Source organism: Gorilla gorilla, chromosome 1, assembly GCF_029281585.2.
Source record: "Gorilla gorilla gorilla isolate KB3781 chromosome 1, NHGRI_mGorGor1-v2.1_pri, whole genome shotgun sequence".
NCBI lineage: Eukaryota > Metazoa > Chordata > Mammalia > Primates > Hominidae > Gorilla > Gorilla gorilla.
The window spans coordinates 203,086,229-203,104,689 of NC_073224.2; the positions used below are offsets into that span (position 1 = coordinate 203,086,229).

Sequence of the window (18,461 nt, forward strand, 5' to 3'; positions counted from 1 at the left end):
ATGGCCTTGGCTGGTCTGAGCTGACTTACCAGAGGAGGAGAGATTGGAGCAGGATAGGTGAATGAGGAGAGGATAGATGAATGAGGAGAGGAATCATGAGGGAATTACAGGTGGAGGGAACAGCATGAGCAAAAACTAGGTTGGACTGTACCTAGCAGCTTAACCAAGAGGACAGCCTGGCTAGGGGAGAGGATTCAGGTATAGAAGGTGGGAAGAAAAAGTCAGATTAACAGAGTGTAGCTGGCTATGCAAGGTCTCTGATGTCCAGCCTCAGAGTTCAGGTTTTATCTTTAAAGCAGCCAAGGATCATTGAGTATTGCTGAGCAAAGGAGTAGAATAATCAAAGCAGAGTTTTAGAAGGTGATTCTAAGAGCAATGCACAGGGAGGGTTGGAAGGAGAGCCTAGAGCAAGGAGACTAGAGCACAGCCGACTGCACTGGTCCAGACAGGAGCAAAGGAGGCCAGAATTCAAGGGGTGCTTGGAAGAGAACATGGGGCCAGAATGGAAGAGAAGAAAGGGATGTGAACAGGGTAATGTTGAAGACATGTAACTGGAATGTCATGGGTACAGAGTGTCAGAGCAGACACTGACATAGTCTAGATGGAGGGTGGAGGAAGTGGCTTTGCAGAGGAAAAGGTGCTTTATCATGATGATGGATACCATGCTAGCAAAACTGGCCAGAGCTGATGCTCAGGTCTGCAGCTCTTACCCACAAGTGCCTTTAGCTCTGACTATAAGTACATGTCACTTCATTCTCAGCTCTGATGGCCTGGAATTACCTGTGATCACTGGGCAGGTACCCACTCCTCTGGAATACAATTAACTTCTCAAAAGGAGATAGGATAGCAACATCTTCATTTTTTCATCTTTATACTCTTTCCTTCAATATTTAAGTAGAGTTTAATTCAACTTCATTTTCCATTTGATTCAGTTAAATTCAACTCAATTCAGTTCAACAAATATTTAAAACATAGGGGAGTCAATGGGTCAGTGAGTTTGATCAAGAAGACAATGAGCACTAGGGGCTCAGGGTTGGCGTCAGCCAAATAATATAACTTTGATGATGTATAGTGGGTAGAAAGAAGTGTGCTCCCAGAATCCGGGTATGTCAAAGGGCAGGACAATGTACGGGTCATCAAACCCATGGAGTGGGAAGTACTCCACAGTGGGCTTTGGCTGTGTTTGCTTTGGAGATTGTGTCCATCAGGATGTTTTGGCTGCAAGTAACAGACAGCCCAACTCACATTGACTCAAGCAATAAACTGTTATCTCACTGACAAGAATTCTGGAGATGGGCCTTTCCTGGGATGATTTAGCAGCTTGACAAAGTCAGGGTGCTGGGTCAGTATTGCCACAGCTCTCTTGGCCTTCAGCTCATAGTCACAATAGGGCTGCTGAACCTCGGAGCATGCAGTAGGTGGCATACAGAAGGTAGAGGCCAATGGGATTTTCTTCTTCATTATTTTTTTATTTTAGAGACAGGGTATCACTCTGTCACCCAGGCTGGAATGCAGCAGCACAATCATGGCTCCTGGCAACCTTGAACTCCAGGGCTCAAATGGTCCTCCCACCTCAGCCTCCCAAGTAGCTGGAACCCAGGCACATACCACCATGCCCTGCTAAGTTTTAAAATTTTTTATAGAGTCAGAGTCTTGCTGTATTGCCAAGGCTGGTCTCAAACTCCTACTTTAGCCTCTCAAAGCACTGAGATTATAGGTATGAGCCACCACAACCAGCCCAATGAGATTTTTCTTAATATGACTCATGCCTCTTATCAAAGAGGAAGATCTGTCTCAGAACCTTCTAGAAGACAATCCTGTGTAGCTCACTGGGTCCATACCTACTATTCTAGACTTTGTCAGGTGGGAATGGGATTGCCACTGATTGGCTCCTGCCAATCACGAGTCATCTCATGGGACTGGTGCATTTTCACCCAAACACAATCACAGTTCTTTTAGAATGCTGGAAGGGAGTGCAGTTGTTATCTCTTTCTATAATAATGCTGTGTAACAAACCACCTCAAAAACTCAGTGGCTTAAAATAATAAGCATTTGTTTAACTCACAAGTCCACAGGGTCAGTGATTTCTTGAACTTGGCTAGGTCGTTTTTCTGGGCTCACCTGGATCACTCACCTGTTTGGGGGGCAGCTGGCTGTTGGTTGATATAGGCTGGCCTTGACTGAAATGCAGGTGTATTCAGCTCTCCACCTGTCTCTCGTCCTCCAGCAGGATAGCCCAGGCACATTGTCATGACAATTGCAGAGGGGCAAGAGAGCAAACCCAATGTACAATTCCATTTCAACTGTTTGCCTGCATGGTACCTGCCAACATCCCACTGGCCAAAACAATTCACATGGGTGAGCCCAGTTGGAGGGCCCTGCAAAGTTACATGGCAAAGGGTGTGGTTATAAGGAGAGGTGAAGAATTGGGGTCATGGCTGCAATCTCCCCCAAGGGGAATGGCTATTGAGAAGTCAGCCAGTGTTTGCCCCACGAGCTTTGTGCCTTATCTATTCTATGCATAAAGACAAACTCATCTTGAGGGTGAAAGGATGGGATTAAACAAACAAACAAACAAAAACCTGGGATGAAGAAAAGGGCTACAGCCTAGGAGTCAAAATGTTATTGGGTCTCTAATTATGATTCCATAATCACTTAACCTCTGTGGTGTTACTTAACCTCTGTGGTCCTTGGGATTTTTCTCTGTAACATTGGAATGAAAATCCTTGTTCTATATGCCTTCTAGGATTGGGAGATGGTTAAATAGGGTAATGAATGCAGAAGCGCTTTGTGAGTGAAAAGCATGATTCCAACAACCATGATTCACTGCAGATATTTTAAGAGAGATTGATTAGGGGAGCAGCCAGAAAGGAAAGCTCATCTCAGGCAAACAAAGAGAGCCTAGTCCTCTGTTGGAGTGGGCTGAGAGGAGCCTCTGGTCTCCTTTGGGAATACACTGATGGGAAGGAGGGCTGACATTTGCTGCTGGAGAATGTGGGTCACCATGCATTACACGGGGCGATGTGCTTGGCTGACAAGAAGGCCCTGGTGGCCTCTGCTCCAGCATCCAGCCTGTCCCAGTCCTCATAGCCTGGGTCCCCAAAGCCCACGTGCCTGCTGATGCCGCACATAAGTCTCAAAACCAAACAGGGAGGAGCAAACTGTGCACCCTGGGCCTCACGGGGTAACAGATATGAAAGGGAAACATCATTCAACCTAATCAAGAACTTCTGGGATACATTGGGAGGGGGATAGCCTGTGTGTGTGTCTTGGGATAGCTTGTGGCCTCTCCCTTCTATGTGAAGGTCAACTGATAGCCTCTTTCTCCTCCCCATCAAGTCTGGTATTAGGAAGCACAGGGCACCTGTTTGATCCAGACCACTCTGGGACTACATAGCCGTCTCCCAACTCCAGCACATGGGTTTGAGTCTTCAGTGGGCTGGGGGTTCCTGATGCCCAGTCATGGCAAAGCTTGTGTGGAAGCTCTTTAGGAGGCTTAGGCTACGAGCATACATTTCTGTCCCCGAAGCAAAGTGAGATGATGGACACCAATCAGATTGCTTTCCTGATGTCCAGCCCTCAGGAATGGGAATAATTGCTAAACAGACTCAGGGGTGTGTACCAGAGATTGTTTTGGAAACTGGGGACTCTCTGCTGGAAGGCTTTTGGAGAGGGCTATCTGAGTGCGGTCAGGGGGACTCTTTCCAGATAGAGTAACAGTTGATTGAAAACTTTAATCCAGTGCAAACTGGCTTAAGCAAAAAAAGTTGGGGGGCAGCAATTTGGTTTCCTTTACTGGAAAGTTTGGAGCTAATTTTAGCTTCAGGCACCATTTGATCCAGAGGCTGAAGTGAAGATCATTAGGATTTCTTTGCTACTTGTTCTCTCTGACATCTGTCCTGGTGGAATCCTTCTCGAGGTCTACGTGGGGACCCTGGACTTACAACCTCCATATTTGAAGTTCAGTGAAAAAGGGAGTGTTTCTCACCCTCTTTTTGTGCCAGTTGTTCTAACAGTTTCTGAGAGTCGATGGTATTGTACCTATCTCTGAGTCAATACCTATTGCCAGGCTGGGGCCATGTGCTTTGCCCCTAGAGCTGGCGATGGACCCCTCCTGAGTCACAGAAACTAAGAGTGGGGGAGGAGTTTTTCCCCAAAGGAAAATTGAAGTGCCATTAGTGGTGGGGGGCAGGGGTGGGACATGCTGTGTGAACTGTGTCACCAGGACCAGACACTGAGTCCTGGGGATGACTAGGGACCAAGCAAGCAGGAGGGGATGGCCCTCTTGGGACCTGGCCGTGTGCTGGCTCAGCTTCTTCTTTGGAGGGGAGGAAGGGGCGAGAAGTATATACAGAGTAACAAGCAGGCTTGCTCCCAGGCTATGCAGAAAGAAGTCAGCAAAAATGGACCTTGAAATAGGGACAGAAACGAACTTAATTAGACCTAAGTAAGCCATTTGTCTCCAGAAAGTGACATTCAGTTTTCCCTGGAAGTCCCCAGATTAAGTGGTTTTACAAAAACGCCAACCAAGGTAGAGGATAGATTTTTCAGTGTGGGAGGAAAAACAAAAAACAAAAAACAGTAAGTCAGTCCAATTATGGAAACTTTTGTTGAGTACCACCTGAGTGCCAGGCCCTGTGCTGGCGGTGGTGGGAACCCAGCCCCAGATATCAACGTGCTGGTGGCAGGATGAGGGGAATGAGGTGGGGCCAGAGGAGGCCATTGCTGAGGGAGGAGGCCACTGAGTTGGAGGAGAGGGTGATCTTTTCTGGACAGAGCAAAAGAGGAAGGCTTCATGGAGGAGGTGGTTGCACTAAACCTGAAAAAGTGGGTAAGGTTTACCAAGGCAGACTGCCCTTAGTGAGGACGAGGGGGGAGACACAAATACTTCCTGGCCTTACCCAGCCCAGTGGTTGGTACAGGTTAGTACCACTGAGGCTGGAGCTGCCTTTTGTGCCCATATCCTGGAAGCAGCTCGCTGGAGATGTTGAGGGAAATCATGTCCCATGTCTCACAATGTTGGGGGTGGGTACAGAAGAAGAGGGGTGAACTCTGATTTAGGCCCTGAAGGCTTTACACCCATTCTGGGTTAGAGAGAAGCAGATGGGTGTGGTCAGTGGGAATTTGCTATCTGTGCCTACTTTTGAAACTACATATGTGTGTACTGCACCACTGTGTGCACAGGCCTTAATCTACATATACACACGTGTTGATAAGCCCAAGTGTATTCCTGCCCATATCGACATGCACGTGCGTGTAGCCATGTGTTTGTATGTGCACACACACCTGCTCTCCAGTGTTGTCCATGCACGTGCACAAGTCTCTGTGGGCCACGTTTCTGTCCATGTATGTCTGCAGACCTGTGGCCATGGGCATGTGTGTGCACACAAGTCCAAGTGGGTGCCTGGAGCTGTGGATACATGTGGTACACGTGTGTCTTTTGTGCTCCATGGCCCCTCAGGGCTCATCCGGCTGCAGGAGCTCATCATGGCCCCATCAAGATACAACATCCGCCTGAAGATCCGTCAGCTCCCCATCGACTCTGACGACTCGCGCCCCTTGCTCAAGGAGATGAAGCGAGGCCGGGAATTCCGCATTATCTTCGACTGCAGCCACACTATGGCGGCCCAGATCCTCAAGCAGGTGCGTGAGTGCTGGCCACCGGGAGGGATGAATGGGGTCTGCTGGCCACTTCTCCCATGTCCCCTTCCCAAATGTGGGTGTGATGCTGCCAGATCTAAGTTTGACTCCTAGCTCTGCCACTTTCCTGCTGTGTGACCTTGGGTGGTCACTTTGCCTCTCTGAGCCTCATTTTCACCGGTAGCAAAACGGGCACTGCAGTATTTACTCTGTGAGTTGGCGTGAGGTTGGATGATCCGCCCAGCCCGGCCTGACACAGGGAGAGTGCTGAGTAGACACGAGTTTCCATCCCACCTCTGTGCTGGTTGGAGGCAGAGGCTGCCGGGAGGTACCCACAGCCACACAGGAGCAGAGCACTCCAGGAAGCAGAGAGGCCTCAGATTCTCAGGAACAGCCCCCAGAATGCCTCACCGCCTCTTCCAGTGACTAATTCCCCGTAGCCCACGGCACTTGGTGTTACTCTCCTATTACTGGGAGGTTTATCAAGGCTCTCGTACCATCTGCTCAGCTCTGCAGTGACAGAGGGGGAGGAGAATGGCTCTCAGTCCTGGATGGGCTTTCGTTCCCAAACACAGCTCAGCATGGCCTGCTGGGGACGAGAGCCAAGCTCCGCCAGTCACCTAAGAAAATAAACAGTGAAATCGCCTACCACCCGCTCCAAGGGTGCCACAGCTGAAACCAAAAACTGATTTGAGCTGGCGCTTTGTGTAAAAGGCAATTATGTCATCCCAGAAAGCATTTCTGGTGACTGGAGGAGGCATTCTGTGGGGCTTTGACACATGACCCCTCAGGGTCCAGGTGATTTAAGGCGTGCAGGAGGAGACACGCTGAGCCGGAGTGTTCTCGAGGCCTTGAGGGGCTCAAGTCCCATCCTCCAGTTGGGCCCCATCGGGGGTGCCAGGCCTGAATGGCAGCCTCTATCCCTGGCTCCTCACAAAGGAAGCTCCTTTACACCGCACTTAAAAGGCTCATTTGAGGGTTTGAGTTCTGCTTCTGCCCTTTCACGTTGTGTGCCCTGGAGCAAGAGGCCCAGGAGTCATTTCCCTCCTCTGTAGATGAGGTTCATAATCCCCATCTCATACCATTATGGAGGCTTCAGTGCAACAAGGAAAACATCAGGAGTTTCTTCTGACACCCAGCAGGCAGTTGACACCCAGCGTTGGGCATCTTTAAAGCTGCTGTCGAGGAAACACACACGCCCCAGAAAGCCCATAACCCCCAGCCTCCCGATCAGCTGTGCCCAGTGCCTCTTCTCCCCCCTGCCCCCACCCCCACCACCCAGACAGCATGTGTAACAGAAGAATGGTGACAATCATGGCTTTGGTTTACTCAGCAGTTGCTCTCTGCCGGGTCCATGTAGCTCCTCATTTATCACCACACTGGGAAACAGGGAGAATTCTCGTGCCCAATTTATAGGTAAGGAAACTGAGGCTCAAGGGGAAAGTAACGGACCCAAGGTCATCCAGGCAGGAAGCCAGAATGGACTCCCAGGTCTGTCTGATTTTAAAACTTCTGGAATTAGAAATGAAGATTCTGAGCTGAGCCAAAGCCAGATTTAAACGAAGTTAAGCCAATCAGCTTCTTGCAGGACTTCTCTGAGCCTTTAACGTGCTGAGGTGGGCTGTGACTCTTCAAAGGTGGGAGGGAATGGGCAGCATTTGCAAAGTGTACTTGAACCGGTGACATTTTCCCCAGAGCCCTCTGTGGGCCCAGCATTCTGAGGAACTCTGTAGAAAATGCATTATAGTCATTAGTAGAATAGATTACAGGCTTCTAATAAAATACATAAACTATAGATAATGTAGACTTCATGATGGCAGACAGTAAGAATTCCACAGTGGCCATGTGGCCTGCTTTGTGGTCAGCCAGGACTAAGGGAGCAGGGATGCCTCAGCCCTTCTTGGGGAGGCTGAAGACAGACCTCCCAGCTCAGGCCTGGCTGGGCCAGGGGGTTAGCAGGGTTGGGGGGAAATGTACTGCCTCTGGATCCAGGACAGGGAGCTCAGCTGAATGGAGTCCAGGGCACTTGAGAAGACAGCCTCAGACTGACGCCATCAGCATTTCTCTAAGTGTGGCAGGCCGGGAGATGCTTACTCAAAAGAGGCAGCTAGACCCCACTGGCCCTGCAGAATTTGGAATCTTTGAAGAATGTGACCCAAAAATCTGCATTTTAATCTGTCCCAGGTGACTTTACAGCACGCTCCAGTGTGAAATCCACTGCTGTCTGCCAGGCAGTCATTGTCACTGTTCAGAGGTGGTCTCAGAGGACACCTTACTCCAAGCAGCCAGCCTTCCCCAACCCACTGCCAGTCCCATTCTCAGCCCTGGGTGGGGATGCGGGGAGGGCTGCTCAGGGGTTCCCTGCTGATCACTAACACTCTGCTTTTCCACAGGCCATGGCCATGGGCATGATGACTGAGTACTACCACTTCATCTTCACAACTCTGGTAATGTACCTCTGGGTCCTGGCACGGGAAAGGGGTGGGACTCTCATGGATCAAGGTCATTGTGGCTTAGCCTGGGCCAGCCCACTGAAGACAATTGCTGCAGCTTCCTCAGGCTGTAGGGGTGGCCCCAGGTAAGGGCACAAATATGTCTTTGTGACCTGCCCACTTGTGAGAGGCAGCATCATGTTATAATTAAGGATGTGAACTCTGGAGCCAATGTGAACACCAGCTCCTCTGCTCACCACTGTGGTTCCTTGGCTAAGTCACTTAACCTCCCTGCCTCAGTTTCTTCCTCTGCAAAATGGGCTTCTGCCTCCTAGGATTACTGTGAGCACCAAATGAGTTAATAAGGTAACACGCAGTGAGTGCCTGGTACATGAGGAGCTCTGGAAGTATTCACTATTATGATTATCATGGATCTCGGTTCCTAGCCCACACTTCCCCCACGCATATCTCGGGCCTCACGGGAATTGTCGCTTTGGATTCTGTCCACATTCATACTGAAGTCTGCCCACTCACTGTCAGCTAGCCCAGCCCACCTACAGGCTCCAGATGGGTCTTGTCCAAACTCTGAGAACATTTAGGGCCATTTAAACCCATTAGGATAATTAGCTGTGGCCTGAGTTCAGCAGAATAAAGAGATTCGTGTGCCAAAAGGGCACCCACCCTGAGCCTCACTGCCTTGCAGATAGACACCTTCAGACCCTGCTGGGGCCCTGGGCAGACTGTTCCACCCATCCCAGGTCTGGGGTGAGTGACAGCCTCACTGACCATCCTGTTGCTTTTCAAAAAGCCTCCTGCAGTATGTGTCCGCCCAGCCACTGCAGCCCTGTAGGCCTCTAACCATATTCATTCATTTGTCCAGCACCCAGCTAGCTCTCCCTACCCAGCACCTAGGACCCCCTAGGTTCTGAGAGTCTCGTGGAAGGCGGGAAGTTTGAGGCAGTCTTACAGAAAACCAGATACTTGAACTAGGCCTCGAAAGATCCATAGGAGTTCACCAAGGGAGAAAGAGGAAGGACATTATATGCAGAAGGAACAGCATAAGCAAAGGCCAAGAGGCAAGTTAGCTCTTCATGGTATGCAGGAGCTGGCTTGATCCAGCGGGCGAGAGCCAATTGCATTATCTCCTCCTAAGTCCATGTCATGTTGGTAGCTTGAAATCACTGTGATGGGAACGCTTACACAATGGAAGTGAGCAAATGCTACAAATAAGAGCCGCCTCCCCCAGAGAGCTGGTTATTAAGCACTTATCCTCCCTACAGTCCCTCCCTCTGCACCCTGTGCCCACAGCAGAGCTCAGGGGCCACCCTGCGATTCTCCTGATCCAGGGCTCAGACCTGGGGACCTGCCAGGAGCCATGTTGGGAGAAAGGGATCCTGGAAGCTGGTGAATGAGATCAGGCAGAGTGAAGCCAGCTCCCCTGAATCCCTTCTGGATTTCCGCCCACCTAAGCTGGCTTCTTCCTGCCATGCTGTCTCCTGGAAAGTCAATGGAGGCTACCAGACCCCTGAAACTCTACCTCTGTCCAGAGCTGGGAGCAGGGCAGAGGAGCAAGACTGGGAAGGTGGGGTGGGGCACATTCCAGGGGTCCACAACTTTCTGCCCACTCATGGCAGCCCTCCCCATCCCATCCTGAGATCTTAGGGTGCTGAGAGCAACTCCTGGACCCGGGGACACTAGGATCCTCTCTTTAAGACCTTCGATCTTGACCCTAGTGGCCAATGGCATTAACGTGGAAGGTACTGGGGTCACTGGGGTGGTGCCTTTCCCAGAGTCTTGTCCTGGAAGGTCAGCCAGGCTGCAGGGCTGAGGAGCCAAAGCTTCAGGCCCTGCCATTTTACCAACTCAACGACCCCCCACCCCGGCCTTGGAATGAGGCTTGAGCCAGGCAGAGATGCTTTTAATAGGATATTTACAGCTGGGACTTGGAGCAAGGCCCAGAGGGGGTTTAAGCACAAGCCCTGTGCAGACAGAGTGGGTGGCGAGGGCAGTACTCAGGGTGGGTGAAGCAGATAGGAAGATTTTGTTCCTGCTCTGACCCCAATTCTACTGGAACCTCCCAATGTCCCAAGGCTTTCTGCTTGGTGGCTCTATCTTATATTCTGTGTTGGATCCATCTCTGTACACCCCTCCCACCCAAGTGCCTAGCTCAGTGCCCAGGACCTTAGAGAGCATTCTTTCTCTCTACCCATGGGCAGACCTCAGCTGATTGGCCAAGAAGTAGTCGTCGTCTGTCCCAAGGGTGGTTTCTGCAATCTTGCTGGTGACACAACCCTCACCCTGGGAGCATTTAGCTATGTGGGAGCTAGTCATTTATTTGTCACCAAGACTGGAAATTAGTGAGTAGGGATCAGGGATGCTAGACATTCTACGATGGGCAAGATTCTGGAGATGAGTTGTCCAGCCCCAGATGGCTATGGTGCCCCATTGAGAAACATTGACTGATGGTCAGCCAGTCCACAATTGGACCTGGGAAAGTGGGTGATAATCAGAGAAAGAGATGGTGAGAAGAGGCAGAGGAGGAATGGATGGTCAACTGGGATATGATGTACCCAGGGTAGCTGTGGTGTGCTAAAGTCTCTAGGGAACAGAGACTAGCCCCGGCCAGTGTCCATTTTTCTTCATTTTCTTAATCATCCATTGATTCATTTATCCAGCAGCCATATACAAACGCTCTCCAAGGTCCTGGGCACTAGGCACTTGGGTGGGAGGGGTGTACATAGATGGATTCAACACAAAGCTCACAAGCTGGTGGCTTCCTTCATGTATATAAGAAACAAGAACTGTGCCCAGTTAACCTCTCTGTCCCCAGCACCCACATAGAAGCTGGCACATGGTAGGTGCTCATTAATGTCTGGATGGATGGACGGATGGATGGACAGACGGCTGGATGGATGGACGGATGGATGACTGCAATGCAATGTGGAAAGTAATCCGTGAAATTGTCAACACATCATCATAGCAACAGTTAGTTAAAACCACTCTGATCCCAGTTGGCCTGAGTTAGAATTGAGACTCTTCCACTCCCTTGGGCAAGTTACTTAACCTCTCTGTGCCTCATTTTCTCATCTATACAATGGTGACAGTAATATTACTACCCCACAGGATTGTTACGCTGAGTGCATTGACGTCATAAAATGCTTAGAACAATGCTTGGCACTTATTACTGTGTAAGTGTTAAATAAACTAAATATCCTGCTTTTGTTTTCTGTGTGCTCAACATACCCCATCCCATCCAAAATTCAGAACAACTTTCCAAGGGAGATAGACTCTCCCAGTTTTATAGAAACGTGGAAACTGAGGCTCAAAGTCACTCTGCAAGAAAGGAGCAGAGCAAGGATTTTTTCGCAGCAGGGAGCTGTCCAGCTCCAAAGCCCTCTGCTGAAACCTATCATGCTGAAAGTCCACACCAAGTGTTCCCTGGCCTCCTCTGGCTGGCTCAGATTCCACACAATGCCTGACCATGTTGGTTCAGGTGTGGTAATTGAGGTCAATGGGGAAACGGAGCCTCCTGAAATCCCAGCAGCTCCCATGCTACACCAGTTCCAAAACCCTCTGATTTTTAGGGCTGGACATTGTGGCTCACACCAGTAATCCCAACTCTTTGGGAGGCCAAAGCAAGGGGATCACTTGAGGCCAGTACAAGACCAGCCTAGGCAACATAGTGAGACCCTATCTCTACAAAAATAAAAATATTAGCCAGGCATAGTTGGGCAGGCCTGTAGTCCCAGCTACTTGGAAGGCAAACTGAGGCAGAAGGATTGCCTGAGCCCAGGAGTTAGAGGCTACCGTGAGCTCAGATTGCGCCGCTGCACTCCAGCCTAGGGGACAGAGCCAGACCCTGTCACTTTAAAAAAGAAAGCAAGAAGAAAGCCCTCTGATTTTCCTCTTTACACATTTGAGGCCAGCAACAGGGCACTTTGCACTCCCCATTGACTGGTGGGGAAACCTGGCATCAGGCACTTCCTGAAGTTTCATAGCAGATCAGTGACAAGAGGCCTTGGCTCCTGACTCCTGGTCCTGTCCTTGGCTGTTCCAGCTGACTGTCCTTCCTCCCCACACAATCTGAGGGTCGGGAAGAATGGACCCTTCCAGGGAGGCATAGCCCTTGCAATACACACAGTTCTGCAGTGGAGTATGGGGCGGGGTATCCCAGAGTATCTCCCAGCAGAACCCCATCGGTTGGAGCACCAGCTGTGTCCCCTGGTCCTCTCCCTCAGTCATATCCTGCTTCCGGTCTTCAGGATCCACTTCCGGCCCTGTTGCTGAGGCCTCTACCTCGTGATCCTCCCTCTTTGTGCCCATTGGTCAGTTGTGGCTTATTTGGGAGGACAGTGGCATCTGGCATTTATCTCCTTCCCTTTAGGAAACCCACATCACCAACTCTTCACCTCTAAAAAAAATTCTCCAAATTTGCTTCTTCCATGCAGAAGACATTTTAATTACCCCAGCTGCCATTATCTGTTCCAACCAGCTTTGAGCCATTCCCAGATAACCTCACATTAATCAGCCCCAGCTGAGCCCCTGGTACATGTCATGTGTAGGTAAAAGCCTGGAGGTGAAAAAAGAATTATAATAAATTAATAGATAAGCAATCACAATTAATGCCACTTCCCGGCAATAACAGTGATATCATGGGGAAGATATTTTCATCTGTCATTCCTTAAGGCGATGTTTTCCAAGCTTCAGCTCCTACCCATTCAGACCCATGGGGTGCTAATGAATTAGTCTATTATGTTATGCTGAATGTTTCTAAAAGGTCCCTCATCGATACTGAATTCAGTGTGTCAACATTTGGCATCGAGAACACAACTTTTTGCCAAGCAGCAAGGTTGCACACAGTTCACAGTGTACAGCACTTGGGGTCTTGGCCCTGGGCAGTCTGAATAAAAAAAAAAAAAAAAAATTGGAGCTGGACAAAAGAGCCTCTTCACCAGCTCCCCATTGTCATTGTCCTCATGTCACTGGGATGGGGGCACTCTGTGCCACAGGCCCTACAACACTTTGCAGCTAAGCCCAGGCTCAGGGGTTACAGGGAGGAAGGTCATCCCAATCACTGCCACCCCAACCTGCCCCCTCCCGGGCTGTGATCAGCTGCAGCCTCTGTGTCAGTCTCAACAGACCAAATGCTGCCTCTGGAGACCAGAAGGGCTGGTTCCACCAGCACCCAAGCTCCCACCAAGGCCAGAGATGCTGCCCTTCACACTGAGTCAGGTTGGCCTCTGGTTACCTAGATGAGGGTAAATCGAGTCACGGAGGCCCTGGGCAGTCTAAAGCTTTGGCATCTTTCAAGCCTTAGATATCAGGTCAACACTGAATTGGAGAAGAGACTGAATGCCATGCAAGGAAAGGTGAGGAGGGCGCCCCCTGTAGGCAGAGCTCAGCTTCCCTTCCATGGTCACAGCAGGTCAGCCCTGGCCCCAAACTTGCATAACACCACTGTCCAAAACGAAATCCTTCCAGCTCCCCAGACCCTCCTGGTTGAAAGGCAGTTTGGGGAAGATCTCATCCTCCACCCCAGGCAGTTTACCAACCCTCTCCTAAACTTCCAGTCTGTAGATAACCCCGAGTTAATTAGCCCCAGCTGAGCCCCTGCTACATGTCACATGTAGGTAAAAGCCTAGAGGTGAAAAAAGAATTATTATAATAAGTTAATAGATAAACAATCACAACTAATGCCACTTCCCGGCAATAACATTTATATCATGGGGAGGGTATTGGGTTGGTGCCATTAAAATAATAACAAAAACCACAATGACTTTTGCACCAACCTAGTATTTTCATCTGCCCTTCCTTGAAGCTGCCCCTGAGAGGAGGATGTGAAACACTTGTCGCTACATTCCAGGCTCTTCTCAGTGATGCTTAAGTGCCCCAGGAGCCACTCAGCTGGCTGGCCCTTCTTTCCACTTTGGGTAACAGGAATATTCAGCCCATAGCTCATAGGGGAGACAGACCCAGACACAAGCAGTTGTTACCAGTGGCATGAAAGCCCAGAAGTCTCAGGATAAGAGCAGAATCGCCTCTGACCCACTCTGTTGTGCATGTGTACAGGAGCAATCAGGAGGGGCTTGCTGGAAGAGGTGATGCTTGAGCTGATTCTTGGAGAATAGCTCACCCAAGAGAGGTCAAGAAGACAAGCATTCTTGCCTGGAAATAGAAGGCATACAAAGGTGATGGACAGAGGGATGAGAAGCAGGACAAAGGGGACAGGGGCCAGCGAGACTGGGAAAATTAAGGCCTGAACTTGCATCCTGGAACAAAAAATTTGAGAGGGTAGGAAGGAAAGTGAGCCTGGAGGGGTGGAGAGCTTTGGAAAACTGTACTAAGGAATTTGTACTGTATTCTCAAAAGACTACAAGGAGTCATGGAAGTATTTGAAGTGTGGAAATGACAGGCTTGGATTGATACCTTAGAAAGATCCCTCTAGTCCCTGCCTGGAGGGTGACTGCCCTGGCAGTGGGCATGAGTTGGGGGCTGGGCGGGTAGAGCCTCTCGGTAGGAGGAGATGCGTCATCATAGGGAAGAGGGAGGGCTCTGGAGCTGGGTAGCCTGGTGTTGACTCTGTCACTCCCCAGTTACGGAACCTTGAGCAAAAGGCCTAATATCTGTGTGGTTCAGTTCTTTCCTCTAAAACGGGGTGATAATAACACCATCCTAGTAGTGTGCCCATGTGAATCAATGAGTTAATACAAGTAAGGTACTTTGAACAATGCCTGCCATTCTGAGATTTGTAGGCGCTCAGTAAATGTGAGCTGACTTTGCTTGTTCTGATATTGCCAAGACGAGTAAGGTAGGAAGACCCCAACCTATGTCTGCCCTGGGGGCTGTACCCAGTAGCTGTCACAACCTCCTGCCAGACAAGGCAGAACATAAACATGTGTCAAACACATACATGATGTTTGATATGTCCCAGACATGTTCTAAGGGCATCTACAAACTCACTTCTTTTCCTTGGCAACTCTATATGGTAGGTGGCATTATCAACCCCATTTTGCAGATGAGGCAACTGAGATGAGGAGAGAGAGTGAAACTCGAGCCCAGGTGGTCTGGCCTGTGTCTGGCCACCTCAGAGAGCCGCCCTGGAGGAGCTGAGGGAGGGAGACCTCTTCTGGGATGTTTATTCTCTCCCCTCTTTGCTGCCCTTCTCTGATTCGAGAGGTATCCTGATCTAAACCCAGACCCATCTGTGTGTGTTTCTCAGTCACGAGTAATCGCTTAGTGGCTTCTCAAAACACAGACTCCAGGCTCCACCACAGACTATGCATCAGCGTATCTAGGTGTGGTTCATATTCTAGAAAAATAAAATCCCCAAAGACAGCTCTGATGCACGTCTTGTCCTGGACACCCACCGAGGACATAGAACATAGAGGGTTTGGAGTAAGACAATCAACGATGCATCAGTCAATCTTTAACAACCAGCTCTCTGAAAGGGAGAAAAAAGACAAAACACAGAAATCCTGATTTGTAATGCTTGCAAATGTCCATGGTACAAATACTCCTACCATGGCCAATACCAAGCTAGCCATGTAATGTCACTGAAGGCAGAGTTGGGAAGAAATGCTAACATTCAGCTCCCACTAGCCAGTGTGAGCCAGTGGCAGCACACCATTGAAATAGACCTGGGTACAAATTCAACTCTGACTTGTATGAGCTATGTGACCTTAGGTAAGTCACCTCACCTCTCCAACTCTCTTTTCTCATCTATAAAAATAGAATAGAGTGCTATTCAATGCCTCCTTCACAGGGGGCTGTGAAGATGAAGCCATGGAGTCCTTGTGCAGGGCTGAGCACTGCCACCCCCCACTCCCTACTGACACTGGGGCCACAGAGACACCCTCTGGCCATCTCAGAGGGAAGCCCGCATCTGCTGAAGCCCCTGCCTCCTCTGTCACCCAGCCCCTTCCCCATCCCAGATCCTGACCTGGAATCAAGGCCATATTTATTTGGGCAAGCTTGGGACCAGACTTTCTTGCCTGGGCTTAAGTCGGCTCCAAACCCCTTCCCTACTCCCCAAATCATTGAAGAGGAAACCAACACAGTGCATTCCAGAAGGAGGCCACTTTGGGGATGCAGGAGGAACAGGATAAGTTTACTGCCCATTAGAGACATCTCAGAGACCAGAGGAAGCCAGTCCAGCATGAAAGGTCTCTAGGCTTTATCACTCATCATCCTTCCATGAGTCATTGTTGATTTCACTAAAGCTGCGGCTGTGATGCGGCTGGATGCTCCCCATGACGGTGGCAGTCACAGAGAGTCAAGCACAGCCCAAGTGTGTCCCCAGCCTCTCTTTCCCAGCACCAGATGGAGTGACTAAGTGGGGGGCCCAGGGGAGAAGACAGGCTGGGGGCCAGAAGGAGGGCAGCTTAGTGAGGGGAGAGTGTGGGAGAGTATAGACAGTAGATGAGGAGGAGCTCAGACAGTGACCTCAAGACTCAGTTTCCCCACTAGTGGGATAGGGCCAATCTAGACTGTGCAAGTATATATTTCAAAAAATCAAAACCATGAGTCTTATGCAAATATAGAAGGAACATGCGTCAGAGATGGATTCAACTCACTAACGAGGGAACCAGTAGGATGGAAAAGCTGACTCAAGGAGCATTTGAGGAATTGGGTATTTATGGGTATTTCAGGTAGGGTTGCGGGGAGCATAGACTGAGACTTCTAGGTTGGATAGAAAATGGATTAATGTCCTGTAAGGCAATAAAACCACAACCTTGGGGAGTATCTCCTCTATTTGACAAAATTCTGCAAATTAACCCAGAGTCTGAGCTTTTAACAAGTAGCTGACAATGAAGTCAAACCCAGATGCATTCTCCAGAAGAATGAAGTAATACTGGAGGGCCTGGTAAACTATGTTTCATCGTCATGTTGGAAAAATGCACCGCTACCCTTCTGCCTGATTTCCAGGTTTGCGTGGTTTTCAACAGGAGAGAGCTCAGCTTTGTTCCTCACTCCCACCTGCCACGTCCTCAGCCGCCATCTCTCCTAGCTTAGGGACACCTGGCTTCTCCCTCCACCTGCTTCCCCTCTCTGCCTCCTTCCTTCACCAGCCCACCCTGCCCCCAGAGCCAGAGCTGCAGGGCGGGGCTACAGCCAGCCTCACCTGCATTGAGACCCTGTTCTCCTGGACCCTTGGCAGGACCTGCCTGGCCCACGACAGACAGGCTGACCGCTGCTCAGCTGCTCCTAGGAGGCAAGGGATGAGGAGGTCCTGGCTGGGATCGGGGGAAAAGGGGGAGAGAAGAGGGCCATACTTTTTGAGTCCTAGGCAGAAAAGACTGTTTTTAAATATCCTCTTCTAGGGGATAAAATGCTCCCTTCAGCCTCCCTCTGTGTAACAAGATGCCCAGAACTAGTAGTTCTCCCCTTTTGAAAGGAAGCAGCATCATTAAGCTTCCTCTGCATGTGAGGCTGGGTATTTTATGTGAACTATTTCACTGGGTCCTAGAAAGGGGATTGAACCCCATTTGTGGATGAAGAAAGAGGCTGAGATCCCCTGGTTAGCATGGAGGATCAGTTGCCCAAGTTCTGAGTCAGACTCCAGGTGCAGTGGTCCTATGGGTGCTCCTGTGACTACCCCGATATCCCGCACCCCCTCTGCAGGGCTTTGCAGGGAGCTGCGACCTCAGGCCCTGGGGCGGCCCTGATTAGGGAGTGGGTAGGAGGCGGGGCTGGAGTTCTCAGCAGTGAGCATGCCTTGGTTTACACAAACCTCTCTCTATCCAGGATCTCTACGCTTTAGACCTGGAGCCCTACCGCTACTCAGGCGTGAACCTGACAGGATTCCGGATTCTCAATGTGGACAACCCACACGTCTCGGCCATTGTGGAGAAGTGGTCCATGGAGCGGCTGCAGGCAGCTCCCCGGGCCGAGTCTGGCCTGCTGGATGGAGTGATGATGGTAAGGCGGCTGGGTGAGGTGAATTCCAGGGGCTTCCCACCTGCCTCCCTTCTTTTCTTCTCTCCTTCCTCTTGTTTCTTTCTTCCCTCCACCACTTCTCTTCTTGAGACCTTCCATGTGTCAGCCAGACCCCAGGCTAGGGACTGGGGACACAAACGTGAAACAGACAGTCCCTCCCCAAGGGACCCATCTGATGGGGATCCAGACATGTAAGCAAAAGGTCACAAAGAACAGGAATAAGGCCCAGAGATGCAGGTCACAGAGGAACTCAGGCTGTGACACACAGGTGTGAAGGCCGAGAAGGCAGAAAGAAGAAGGTGTGGTCAGGGCCTGGGTAGCAGGGGTGGGGTGGGTGGGCAGGAGAAGGTCTAAGCTGCAGAGGGGGGTGCTCAGGATGTTTGTAGAGCAGCAGAGTCAGCCAAGCCTGGCCACTCCTCAGAGGTGTAGACACAGTCACCTCCAGGGCCTCTG

At 50.2% G+C, this 18,461-nt stretch overlaps 1 protein-coding gene across 1 annotated transcript in view; it reads left to right on the plus strand.

Annotated features, from left to right (window-relative positions):
* GRIK3 (glutamate ionotropic receptor kainate type subunit 3) overlaps positions 1-18,461 on the plus strand; it is a 238,572-nt gene that overhangs the window by 156,294 nt on the left and 63,817 nt on the right. The window contains exons 4-6 of the mRNA XM_019015481.4: positions 5,462-5,643; positions 8,034-8,087; positions 17,817-17,990. Of these exons, the coding sequence (XP_018871026.1) occupies positions 5,462-5,643; positions 8,034-8,087; positions 17,817-17,990 (410 nt within the window). The remainder of the gene's footprint in view (positions 1-5,461; positions 5,644-8,033; positions 8,088-17,816; positions 17,991-18,461) is intronic.